The sequence below is a fragment of the Hippichthys cyanospilos genome, chromosome 20, assembly GCF_059441005.1.
Source record: "Hippichthys cyanospilos isolate Australia breed blue-spotted pipefish chromosome 20, RoL_Hcya_1.0, whole genome shotgun sequence".
In the NCBI taxonomy this organism is placed as follows: Eukaryota; Metazoa; Chordata; class Actinopteri; order Syngnathiformes; family Syngnathidae; genus Hippichthys; species Hippichthys cyanospilos.
Genome location: NC_142388.1, coordinates 7732218 through 7746163, shown reverse-complemented (window position 1 = coordinate 7746163; position 13946 = coordinate 7732218). Strand labels below are relative to the sequence as shown.

Genomic DNA, 13946 nt, shown 5'->3' with positions numbered 1-13946 from the left:
GGTTTTAATTTCATTAGAATTACTTTACTAATCTATTTATAAACAGAAAAATGTCCGGAGACCACGCCCTTTTGGCCCCCCATTCTGCACGCCCCTGCCCATTGCCATCCATGCAACAGAGAAATAACTGTGTTCAGCAAAATAATCACAGATTTTCCACTGAAAAATACGATTAGTGAGTAAATTGTGGCGAGACTATAATATGCAGTACTGTATTTATATTTTTAATAAACATTCACACTTTTGAATGATGCAAAATGGGTGCCTTAGCTCAATAAACTTTGGTAAATGCTGCACGTAATCGATCCAATTTATGACGAGTATCCGCCGCCTCGGGCTGGGCCGGTCAACAAAACGAGCGCACACGGATGCGTTGGTGGGCGGGGCCAAGGCAGCAGGTTGGAAAACAGGATAAGCGCTGATCTGTTTGTAGGGTGAGGCGCTGTGCTGTGTACGTCGCTGTTTTCGAGCCGCTTTCTGGCGTTTGCATACTTTTCCAACTGCAGCGTTTCATGCGTTATGTTGCGCGAGTTTCGATTAGCGGGGCCCTTTTACCGTGCGACGTTCCGATGTGCGGAAATCGCAGCGTTTCCAAACGCTGTCGCTGCGCGAGGCTAAAAAGTCGGCCAAGCGGGGTAGAGAAAAGTTGCGGACGTGTTTTCCTGGAAAAGCACGGTTTCGCCGATACAATGTGCAACATTGTAACTACGGCGTGACCGAGCGGTTTCTGCACATTTTCGATGATTTCACCCGTGTAGACTCGCCTGCTCGCCATATTTGCGCGCTTGGAAACTCGGGGTGAAAGTTAAGAGAGAGTTATGACGTTTGTGGCGCACAATCCCTTCATGGATCTGCATGACTTTGATCGCGAGCGAAGGGACTCTTCTGTGTTGGCCATGGAAAAGCAACAGTGTCATTCATGAGGTATTACATTCTACATTGTGGCTTGCGTGTTGCATAATCGCCCCAGTGCTCCCAATGCTTCCTTATTGCTGCTTTTTCAACACCCACCAGTCGCTATAAGCTCGATTGCACGATCATCTTCATTTCCTGTATTTCTAGTTCAGCCAAATAACAGCTACGCTTTCCAAGACTCTCCTTGCTGCTGCTGACTGTTTCAAAATGTCTATTTCAGCCGCACAGAAACATGACATAATGTTTTGATTGTTGACTTTTAAGCGTGCACGCTCTTTGACCTTTATGCACGGGCCTCCATTTTCCTATTTCTGCTTTTCTCCAGGGGTAAATGAAGTCTCATGTTTTTCAAGGTGCGGCACCCTCAAGAGGATGTGAAGGGCGAGCTTCAAACTTCAGCTGAGGTTCTATGTTTCCTTTCGGACTGATATTTTCTTCCACATGCCAGCTGTGTACAAAAGCCAAGCGCAGGAAGTTAACGCACACTACAAGACCCTGACGCCAAGATCTTCTCGCCATGAGTATTCCTCCTCAAATGAATACTGATAAGAACAAGCATCGGGCAGTGGCGGCCATGAAAGAGCCCTTGCAGCATTCGGGGGAGGGTTATTACGGACTTGTTCCGCCGTCTTTGGAGGCCATCCAGAGCAACTCAGCTGGCAGCTCTGGCGTGTACAACCCGGAGAAAGGGCCTCAGGTTCTACCGCCCTATCAACAGGTCGCCCCGGTCAAATGGGTGCACCAGGACTCTTTACAAGCTCCCGGCTGGACTCAGGAAACTCCCGTACCGGGGTGGAGCCAGAACTTTGGGCCGTATATGGGCGGCGTGAACGCCCGGGGTCAGATGGCGTTACACAAGGCTGTCCATGACCGCCTTCCGATGAGTGGCGAAAATCAGCAGGTTTACAGGGCTCCATCTCAGGGCAGGGGGCTGGAGTGGGAGCAGCATGGCATGCAGCAGGCCCAGCTGCAAGCGTATCAGCACAAAGGCGTGCAGCTGCAGGGCGCGGCCCACGTGCCAACTCACAACGTGCAGGGCTCCATGCTACAGCCCTTCCAGACCACCTTCAACAAGCAGCAGTTCCCGCAGGGGTACTACCCTGTTTTCCCAAACAAGGGAATGCAGGCCTTGCCTTACGGCGAGCAGCCCAAGACGCAACAGCAGCAGCTGCTTCATCACATGCAGCAGCAACAGCAGCAGCAGTTGCAACAGCAGCAGCAGTTGCAGAAGCAGCAACAACTCCAGCTGCAGCAGCAACTTCAACAGCAGCAAATGCAACAGCAAATACAGCATATGCAGCAACAATACCAACAGCAGCAGCAACTCCACGAGCGGCAGCAACAAATGCACAAAATGCATCAGCAAGCACAAAACGTTTCCCAGCAAGAATCACAACCTTCTAATTTCGTCGCCAATCAGCCTTCGGAGCACGGACCGCCTGAAGCGGCGCCCTTAGCCGAACCGCCGAAGGAAGTCCGCCCTGAGCCGTACCCCTCGGAACCAACCGACGGCGCGCCGGCAGCCCCGAGACGCTCGCGGCGCCTTTCCAAAGACGGGCAGTCCCCATTGGCTCCGCCCTCCAGCATGTGGTCGCAAGGCCCTAAGGAAACCCCCCAAAACGGATTATCTGCGGCCCAGGTTGCGAGAAGCGGGGACGCCCCGCCCGCCACGGGGGGAGTCATCCAAAGCACCCAGAGGAAAAGGAGAGCATCCAAAGAGATCAACTTGGAGACTCTGGCCCAGAAGGCCTCCGAGATGCCCTCCATGCCGGAATCGCTGTCTGCTTGCAAAACTGAGGTAAAAATTCCACTCCTGGATCATTTCCACATTCCAAAAAACATGCATAATAGCTTAATTGAAGCCTCTAAATCAGAGGCGTCAAACTCATTTCTCGCACGGGCCACATGGTGGTTTCGGTTTCTCAGGCACAGTTTAGGAAGTTATAAGGACGTTAATCCTTGTCATCTTTGTGTTACTCGTATTTAAATGAGTCATTTAACACATTTCTGCTTAATTAATGTTGCACTACGTATTGTGTGTGTGTGTGTGTGTGTGTGTTTTTTAAACAAATCAGGACTTTAGGTTTTGCGCGAATTAGTGACATCCCAGTCAATTCTTTGCACAACTTCCTTGCATTGCTCTCCTAATCTTTGCTTGCAAAATATAAGATTTGCTTTGTTTCGAATGACAGGTCAGCAGAATTACCTCCTCAACAAATATGATAGAAATTTAAGGTTGCAAGGTTAAGGTACAAATTCATCTGTAATAAATAATGACACAAGTGTTACTTGTGTACAACTTCTGTTACTGTTGTTATTGGTCAAATTAGACTCTTAATGGCCAATCAGACTCTTAATAATTTAAAAATAGGAAATCTAGAATAATTTGTTCAACTATTATTCAACTCACAATTAAAAATAGGTTTGCTCACAAAAATGCATGTAATATTTCAAAGTATTTATGTACAGGCAATATGTACATATTCATTCACAGCTTGTCAAAAGTAAGTTTGCTGTTAGTGACAAATGGCATGCTGCAGTTTTAAAGAGGAAGATCTATTTCGCTGTCAAACTTCCTGAACTCTTTCGACATGACTGTTTTAGCTTTTTTTACTCAACTTTTGCAGCGTGCCGTGTCTACAATCCATGCAATGGTGCTCAAAGCATCTGTGATAGTGCACATACATAAAGTGACCACTACGTTGGGTACAGTAGCAATCTAATGACAATCAATACAAGAGATATAGTATATCACCAGGGATGGACCAATTATAGCAGAAAGTAATAGCGAGTTGAAATCACAGCTAAATCTATTCAGATTGAATTGCACATAGAAAAATGAAATACAACTTCCTAGTTGTTATTAGGCAATAAGCAATGCCATCCATTATGCCTCAATTATATCAATATGAATAATAATCAACAATCAATTAATCAGTTGATTGAATGACCGCTAAGTATGCACTGGAAAAGTTAGCAACAGTGTAAAACCGCACTGTGTGCTAATTTAACTTCATGCAAAAAATAAATGTACTCTCTTTGAGGCAGTCTTCTTGAAGGCGGGTATTTTATATCGATTCACATCAGATTGCGCAAGCACTTTATTGTTTTGTAACTGGGCTTTTCCACAGTATGTGTTGACATTGCCAGTTGAACACCCACTATTTTCTCCCTTGCAGCTTCCCCTACTCACCATAATAACCGCGCTCAGGTCGACTTAGCGCAGGTATACGATTTATCGGAGTGCAAGTCATTGTGCTGTTGCGCACAAGTGTGCAGTGGCAGCTGCATGTCCGCACACCTCCACATTCCTCAGGCTTTCGCTCAGTCATTGAGAACTCCAAGGGAGGGGCCGGGCCAGGCTGCCAAGCTGAACAGTTGCACTCCCTTGTTGCCTAGAACACCAAAATGCTGTCTCATCGCCAGTCACAAGCCACAGTTGCTGTGCTAATCTCACCAAGGCCCACCAAGTGACCAATATAAAATACAGTATGCTGCCGTGTATACACATTCATATTTATTGTATAGCAAGAGGATATTCTACTATATTTTTTTTTGACTATTTTTACAATTTTAAATGTATCTGTGGATTAAAAGTGAAGCATGAAGAGTCTCAGTACTTGAAAAAGCAAGAAGCGTTCACCCCCCCAAATTTTTTAGCACCAAATCAGATCGAGCCACCCACTGCCATGCCACCATACACATTGAGCCTTTTCAGAATAAAGGAGTTCTTTTTTTTATCAATACCTAACAATTTATATAATCTTCCTTGTACATGTACCTACAAACAGAAGCCTTTTGCGCGTGTCACCGAAATGCATGAATGAAATGAATGAATGTTGTATTATATACAACAACCTCTCATATGTCGACACACTCTTTGTATTATATAACAGTGTAACTGGAAACAATTGCCCTTTATTTTAGTTATCATTCATGGCACATAGCATAATTAAGGAGCACTATTTACTTTTTTTTAGGGGCTACTTTCCCATATCCATTCATTCATTGTCAATACACCTGCCATGCATGTTTTTTTGGATTGTGGGAGGAAGCCGGAGTGCCCCAAGAGAACCCACGCGGGCTTGGGGAGAACATGCAAACTCAACACAGGAAGGTGGATTTGAACTCGTGTCCCTGAACTGTGAGGCAGGCGTGCTAACCACTGCAGTACCGAGCCGCCGTCTTCAGACAAAATTACATTTGGGAATCGAGGATCTTCTCATTTGATTAAAAATGAATGAATGTTACTCATCTAATACTTTTGCTTTGCATTTTTTTCCACAACAGGGAGACGGTTCCCGAGGCAAACACGCCACCATGGTCCCTTTAATCATGCCCGTGTCGGTGCCAGTGCACAGGATTCCAGTACCCGGCCACGGCGCGTCTGCACACGGACGAACGGGCCAGGCCGAGCGGCCCTCGATGACATCTGACTGCAAACCGTCCGTCATCGTGGCTCGTCGCCGGTCTCTCAGAAACTCGGTGACAGACAACTTTGAGCAGGTTCTTCTTGAGATTAGCTTTTCTTTTCCATATTTGTAGCAGGATATTACATCACATTTCTCAAACTTATACTAGTGGCTCATTGAAGAAAGGTGATTTTTTTTTTTTTTAATGAATTTAAAGGTGCAAAATATGGGATATTCTCCAACAAGTACTAATAGTAGTAAGGTTTCTCCATAATATGTCAAAAGAACACCAAAACCTTACATACTATTTGTTAGCACATCTGTACTAATTGGCATTAAGCTAGCAGTTAGTTAGTTAGCTAATTATGGGTTTGTTATACACAAAAAATCATATCCTACCCTTTTCTCTTTCCTCAATTTAGGGCGGAGAAAATGATGCCGGACTGGATGAGGAGGGAAAAACCAAACAAAAACGCAGACCCCGCCCTGAGCCGCTTATCATTCCTCCACCCAGACCTTCCACCTTGATTCCCGCGTCTGTTTACTCCAGCATCAGCGCCTACCAGAGCAATTTGCGCTCCCCCGTTCGTATGCCGGACAACCCGCTGGTCTTGCCTCCCTACACCCCCCCTCCCATCTTATCACCTGTACGAGAAGGCTCCGGACTCTACTTCTCCACTTTCCTTACCAACTTTGCTGTGAGCAACCAAATCATCCCGCCGCTCGCCACGCCCAAGACGGCCACCAGAAGCCTCCTGCGATCCAGTAAGTCCTCCCTCCACTGATTCCGTAGCCTTGATATCAAGATTAAGGTCCTATGTACAGTATGTGCTTTTGTTTTCACTAGTAAGACAATTTAATAGAACGATTGTTTTACTAATAATTTCACTCAGTGACTCTGATACATGTACTAGTGAGGCAAAACTACTTGTAAATATTTTGATGCTATTAATATGCACGCCCACTCATTGCGCCTAATAGCGCACTGTAAGAATCAAATGTTTGGTGGTTTCTAAAATAAAAGCAAATGTTAATTTCATTTGTCCATTAGCCGCTTATCCACACTTATCCGCAGGCACACTGGAGCCTATCTCAGCCATCTTCGGGGCAGTAGGTGGGGTCCACCGAGACAAACAACCATTCACACCTAAGGGCAATTTGGCGTGCCCGATACACTTGTCATGCATGTTTTTTCAATACAAAAATAATCATCCTACTTTCAGGGAAGACCCCAGAAAAATTAAAAATCAAAATTAAAAATAATCATTGAGTAATTTTATAATCGATTAGATGTCGATTACGCGATAATTATCGGTCTATGTGTGCTGATGCATCATGTTCAAATGTTTCATTATTCATCAGCTCCTCTGATGGTATTCCTTAGTTTGTTCGTAGCATTTCCCATTATGCGTAAGCTAGCAGGAAGGTTATGGGATTGTTTTCAGTACACAACCTGTTATTGTCTTGGATTCATTATTTTAGATGAATTTCAACTGGGCGTGGCATTAAACCTCTTGAAGAGTCTGAGTCGCAAATGCCTGAATTATCTTGAAAAAAATCTTAAGGCGGGTCACTTGCATCTCAAGTCCGCTCTGCACTTGGCGTCATCCATTCAGCACATGTTTTTTTTTTTTTTTTTGTGTTTCAGCAAGTTCAGACATCACGCCGCCGGTTTTGCCCTTGATCACCGATGCCACGCCTGTTAGCCTCGAGCCGTAAGTCTGATTTTCACAAGTAAAACCTTGAGGCGAATGACGACCGCGCCAGCATCCCGCCCACTGCTTCCGTTTGTGTGCAGGCGCATCAACATCGGGCAACAGTACCAAGCAGAAATTCCCGAGTTGCGACTCCAGCCGTTGGCTCAGTTGGACTTGCACAAGGCTGACTTGGTTTGGCTCCCTCTGCCTGACGGCCATCTTAAACACACAGAACCAGATACTGGTTTGTGGCTATCATTGCAGATTGCCATACTTGTCCATCTGCCCACTCACTAACCCTCCTCCTCCTCATGGTGTCTTCTCTAGTGGAGAATCTGATGAACATGGCTTGCTCCAGCGTGCTCAGTGGAGGAGGAACCAACCAAGAGCTGACTCTGCATTGTTTACACGAAAGCGGGGGAGATGTCATTGTGAGTAAATTATTGCTGCAGTGATTTATCAATAGCATCTCTTTGATGCTCAATCTTGGGGAGTCCACAGTGCAATCGCTCACTGTAAAAGTTTTGGCAAATTGTCACTTAGGGAACAAAATACAGATGCATAGCAATACAGTGATCCCTCGCTACAGCGCGCCTTCCCTATTGTGCCTTCAGGAGTCCAATTAGAATGAAACCTGTAGCTGACCGTACACAATCAGTTTACACTTGAAATTCCAATTATTACAAAATACATCTAGGTTAGGGAATTAAAACACCCCAGTGCAACGCTGCTCTTTCCTGCTCTTCCTTCGCATCTACAACAGCGTTTGTGAATTTCATTGGGGAGTTGTAATCTACTCCTGTCCTCATTGGTCGATGGTCACACTGGGAGCCAATCACGTGTCTTGTGGGAGTGCCCACGGAGATTACTGTTCATTAGAACAGTGATTTTTACCTTTTTTTTGGGGCAAATGTGCCATACGGAGTTGCTCAACAAATTGGTGTGATGGATGAATACTTTTGTGAGCTGTAATTAAATTTCTCTTAAATATTATTTATAAATGGGAAACCCAAAGGATAATTCAATTTTTAGCCCGTTTGGACACAAAAGTACTCAGTTAATAAGGTATAAGTGCATTATCTTGATTTCGTACAGTAAAATAGCGGGCTGTATTATGGTCATCTACATACATGGTCATCCATATTTGCTTAAACATGCAATAATCTTGTAATTGATTTCCTGCATTTTTGTACGTTTCTTTTTTTTCTTTTCTTTTTTTTAGGAGACCCTCAGGCGTTTACTGCATCAGGAGCCAATCTTCCCTAAAGGCCATCACCTGGCAGATTATCACTACTCAGGTTAGTTGTGTTGGTCAAATTTTATGCATTAGACATCGGCAGAGTTTTTTATAATCTCAAATCTTGTTGTCTGAAATTCAGTTCATCTGCAATTGATACTGTTACTTGGAAAAAAGAATTGCATTGGTAATTCAGGGAAACTGCCAGTGATCTGATGCATTGTAATGATACAATGGCAATGGCGCAATTCAAGTTGAGCCTGATTAGTGTTGACTGATGAGGAAAGTATTGTTTATACATCACTATATGCAAATCCTTATGTGTTGATTCCACACAGCTGATGTAATTAGGTCTTTGCAAACTTTTAGTTTCACTTCAGTTTAGGCAACATCTAAACCACGCCCTTAACTGGCAAAATAAGGGTAGAATCGGATGTAGCAAATGAGACCCTCACCTTTTTGTTTCACCTCCAAACAAGATCCGATCACACATTTATGAGACTGTCCCATGTGACTTTCTTGCAGGCTCAGACCAGTGGAGTGCCGAAGAAAAGCATTACTTCAATAAAGGGATGTCTGCCTACAGCAAGGACTTCATTTTGGTGCAGAAATTGGTACGCCTCTTCACTTCTGTTCATTCAAGATACTAATGGTTACACAAAGTCTTGACAGTGACTGTTTTTCATTTCAGGTGCAGACCAAGACAGTGGCTCAGTGTGTTGAGTTCTACTACACCTACAAAAAGCAGGTGAAGATTGCCCGCAATGGGATTTTAACCTACGGCCCTTCAAGCTCACCAGTGGATAAATACACAGAGGCTGTAGTGGACATAAAGGTAGATATCGCCCGGCTTTGATTTCAAATATTTCATACTTTCCGAAAGTATAAAGGTTGTTTGTTTATATTGGTGTAGAAGTAGCTGACAACCTGTCTAGGATGTACATCAGCTCAAGTTCAGCAGAGACTCCTGTGAGACCAATTAGTTAGACCGTATTAGGAAGTCAATTATGCGGGATAGAAATGTTAAACATTTACAGTAACAGGCCAGGACAAAGTTGTGTTAGCATGTTTGCGCCTCTTGATAGGCCGTAGTTGTGAATCTTAACAAAATCTGGAACCTCTTCATGGGCTCTATTGAGTGAAATAGGGTAACAGGAAATAAATGTTCACTTTTTGCAAACAAAAACTGATGTGCAGTATTTCGGAAAATCAGCATTTTAACTTGTTGCCAGGCTGAAAGCTGCGTCAGTGAAATTTCTTGCTAAACGACGACATCTTTAGGCCATACTCGTTACTGCAACCTTGATGTAACGCGTATGCCTTGGTAGCGCTTCATCATATTTGTAGCTGATGTGTTTTATTTATCATGTATATTTCTGCTTCTACTCTTTTGTGTGACGCTTTGAGGTCAGAACTGGGACAATCTAAGTAGGATTAGTCTGACTTCCCAACCTTCCTCGAATGCAGCATTTGATTGAGTCAACCTCAGTATGGACTATTTTGAGTGCCTAAATAAGCTTATTGCGGTTGTGGCTGTGACCGTCGATGCTCTTTGGACACACAAATGCATTGTTGGAGCACTTGTGGGATGGAAGAGATACATTCTTAACTTTTAAGATTCCTTGGTGGCCTGTTGCCCACCTTGGGGCGATGTGGAGCTTAGATTTGCTCTTGTCAGGGTTGTCACATTTTCCAAAATGTCACCAAAGGATACCAAATGTGAGCTTACAGTTTTTTTCCCCTTTCGTCCCTGTTTTTACCTACTTTGTGATTTCTCAGAGTTCTCAGCAGTCTAAACCAAGCCACCTACACACGGATGACAAGAAGGAGCTTTCTTATGAGCAGGAGAACAATCAGCAAGCCATGGTAGCTCACTCACTACAGGCTCATGACTATGTGAGTGTTGATGCTGGAGTGTGAATTGGTCATTAAATAATGTATCACTTAAAAATTGATAGAGTTATGCCAGCTGTATTTCTGCTTTCAGGATTAAATGTAAAAAAAAAAAAAAGTACTCATAGATTGTTCCTAGGAAGATTTGTCATTTCACATTTTCTTTTTGGCAGCTTTCTGTCCAATAACAAAGTCATTTGTTCTCCAGGCTGGTACTGTGCTGGTGGTCAAAGAGCCAGAGAACGTTGTCAAGGATGCTGCCTACACATCAGCTCCTCAAAAACCTCGGAGCGACGCCGCAGCAAAAAAGCCCAAAGTGCCAGTAAAGCCCACGCAAGATCCTGACGCTGTTTTCCCGTGCAAGAAGTGTGGCAGGTAACGAAACGTTTTTATTTTTAATAACAACTAGAGATCGACTGAAATGCTTTTTTTTCAGGGCCGATACCCAATACGTGTAGTCAAGGAGACAGATAACCGATATTTAAAGCTGATATTCATTGAGGAATTAAGGAATATTTATTGCACTTAAAGGGAACATTTTTGAATAATATGAACTTCAACACTTCATTTAAATTGCTTGGGCTCTCTCAGCACAGAAAAGCTCTCCTATGGCTTAGGCACACACACTGTGGCAAGCATGCATGTATTAGAACTCCTTTCTCTTACCATCTCCTCAACATGCTTCCCTGCAAACCACTAACTTAATTGTCCTCAATTATGCTTAGTTAATTTACTTAATCATGCAATAGAAATGATTAATTACAGTATTAGAAACTTTCTATTGATTTTGTGTATTTCATTTTAAGAAAAAGTCTATATTGGAGTAGCTAGGTCTTTAAAGGTATCTAACTGGCAAGATTTTGTGAATCAAAAGCACTAGTGGTATCGTAACAACTCAAGAGTTGCGTGGGTTTTGATCTGCAAAAAAGTGCTATCGAACATCCCTGTTGTTTTCAGCCTTTCAGCTGTGTATAATCTCCTATTTCTGGAGTCATTCATGTCAAGCTAACTTACTATCTTTTTGTTGAATCAAAGTAAAAAAAAATGCAAATTTGCTTTCACTTTGGGGGGGAGACACAAACATTTTTCTCTGACATGTTACAGACCCAACCAGTTACAGAATCTTACTTATGTTGTTGCTCAGTTTGAAGTAATGTCCGATTTTTAATAAAGGCAGCTTCTTATAAAAACAGTTTCATCCCCAAAAGACATGAATACATTTCTAAAATAATCGTGAATACCCAATTTTGACCGTTGTCACTGTGTGCACGTCAGGGTGTTCAACAAAGTGAAGAGTCGCAGCGCCCACATGAAGAGCCACGCCGAGCAAGAGAAAAAAGCCGCGGCTCTGCGCCAAAGGGCGGCGGAGGAGCAAGCGGCCGCGGCGGCCGCCCAAGCCCGCAAGGAGGCCTTGTTAGCTGTGGCGGCATCCCACCGAGGCGGGAACGGAGCGGAAAACCAAGGGGAACTGAGCAGCCAGGACGACTCATCGGAGGGCGAGGAGGACGACAACGATGAGGACTGGCGCTGAGACCAAATTGAAAATTGTGGCTAAATGGATTTAAAGGGATGGACCGGAATGATCAATTAAAGTGGAATAAGCACAAAAGAAAGCTTTCAAGTCTTCCTGTGGAGCTCTTGCGCTCCTCTCCTGGCTGATTGGACTGTTTGTATTCATCAACCAGATCGGCACTCCATACTTTCACACATTTGTATCATATTCAATATTACAAATGACTATTTTTGTCTCAATGCACTTCTACAGTACGCTTTTGCCAATGTTGCCTTTTTACAGTACTGTATATCCTTTATTTAATAAAAAATGTTGTCTAATATTAGGCATTTGCAGTATAGGGACTTTCCCATGGTTGTTTGATATTCATGATCAGGTAGTCTGTAATTTACACAGAACAAAAACAATGTTTCTGGTTCCTTTTAATTCAAATGAGCCCATGCTTGTTTTTTTTTCCAAAATAGTTTGCAAAGTGTGAAAATGCTGCATTGAATGTTGCTGATTCTATTCTAAGTTTGGTTGTACACTCTTTTACAACTAAATATCCTTTAAAAGTTATGTAAAAAAAACAAAAGTATATATAAAGTTTGCCATATTTATGCGTTTTTCAACGATTTTGGTAATATAAAAGAATGTATCTTATCAGATGCAATATAACTTGTGAATTGAAAATAAAAACAGTTAAAAAGTGTCAGTGAATTATTTTGTTTCGTGTTCTTTTGATGATTGTCAAGGATGGAAAACTTGTGCTCAAGGAACTAATCTGACTTGATATGGAAAGATGATTGAGAATATCTATGCTGAGGTTAAAAAATGTTTTTTTTTTATAATAATGTAAACGTTCATTTCTTGAGTCAGCTAACCAGTTGTTGAATAGATCTTAACAAAACCAATTATGTCTACAAATTTAAAACATCGATTCGAACTTATCTACAGTACTTTTGACTGGTCAAGCTGCATTTCCCATTTTGGGTCACTAGATGTCAGCAAAGGAGGTTATTTGATGACAGAGTGAGGAGGGTATTACCGTAGTCTGTCCACATGGGGACGCTGTACACCCTTTTCTACATTCCCGGGACTAATCCGTGAGGACATGACAATCGTCGAAGAGCGTGCTCTTAAGCATCAAATGGTCCGCTTCCTAATTTTCACTCATTACCGACAAATTGGAGCTTGACAGATACATGTAAGACAAAAAAAAAAAAAGAGTTGTTTGAGCAATTTTTGAACAACTATCAACAATCTGTCCTACTTTTGCTTGCCGTGAAATGAGTTGACAGAAGCAATAACAAGGCAGGCGATACTAATATTGGCCCTCCAGCGTTACCGTCAAGGTAAATTTAATAATTGTTAAAACTGAGATTATTTATGTGCAGATGCTCAGCATGAGTATTTTAAGGATGCGATCTCTGAGCTTGTAGGTCAATGTCGTACTTGTAGTGAGTTTATGTTCATAAACCATCCATCATCAGGAGTGGTAGATCTACTATAACCCTGCCATTTATTTTAGATACAGAAAATAATCCATAAACTAGCAGAGACCAATGACGCCAGTTTGCCTTGACTCTCACACAGACATAATTATGCTGCTTTTATAATGCGTCACGACAAAAAAGTAAAAAAAAAGGTAAATGCTCCTGTTGCCTTTATGAAGAATGATACAACTGAAGACAATCTAAATGGGGTCAAAAATGTTTAAAAATGCATTCCATCAATGGACAAAATAATCAACAGAATAATCAATTATTAAAATAATCATTCATTCCAGAAAAAAAAAAAAAAAACGTAATAAAAACCCAAATCCATTACAGTCTTGGTTGGTACTAAAAACTTTTGACGAACTTTCTGAGCGAGGCCATGTTACTCTTCGTTACATACACGTCACCACTCCAGCCTTGCTTACACCCAAACGCCCTTGATGGGGTGAGGGCGGGGGTGCCAATCACTCCTTGTAATGACTTTAGAGGCCATATAAGTGCCAAAGCACTAAACCTCAATTTCAATGTCATCTGCGCCTCTCATACACCTTCTGCTGACCCCTTGACCGGTGACACTTATCGCTTAATTGCTTATCCGTCCGTCATGTTGATGCTGTGCATTTTAAAGGCGGACGCCATCCTCATTTGCTGGCTAACTTAATGGAATTAAACCCTCCATTCCGCCCCTCCTGTCAAGAGTTTTAGCCACAGTCAGCAGCAGCTTGTTCAAATAGCCCTCCTTCGATTGCACCCCTCTCTGAGCTGACTGATGCTGACATGTTTTCGAAGATTTGCCTCTCT

The 13946-nt window shown here is 42.8% G+C and overlaps 1 protein-coding gene across 3 annotated transcripts; it reads left to right on the top strand.

The window, feature by feature from the left end:
* The first annotated feature begins 398 nt into the window (after positions 1-398).
* mideasa (mitotic deacetylase associated SANT domain protein a) lies at positions 399-12358 on the top strand. Of its 3 annotated transcripts, none has more exons than XM_088404024.1 (13): positions 399-924; positions 1269-2713; positions 5206-5400; positions 5750-6092; positions 6976-7042; positions 7126-7268; positions 7352-7455; positions 8247-8322; positions 8787-8875; positions 8953-9096; positions 10041-10157; positions 10363-10529; positions 11430-12358. In XM_088404024.1, exons 2-13 carry the CDS (start codon positions 1433-1435, stop codon positions 11683-11685), a joined length of 2982 nt encoding a protein of 993 aa, XP_088260150.1. In that variant the 5' UTR covers positions 399-924; positions 1269-1432; the 3' UTR covers positions 11686-12358. The 3 variants fall into 3 exon arrangements, with proteins under 3 accessions (XP_088260150.1, XP_088260147.1, XP_088260148.1); XM_088404021.1 differs by having other exon boundaries at positions 5206-5421; XM_088404022.1 differs by having other exon boundaries at positions 1241-2713; positions 5206-5421.
* The last annotated feature ends 1588 nt before the right edge of the window (positions 12359-13946 follow it).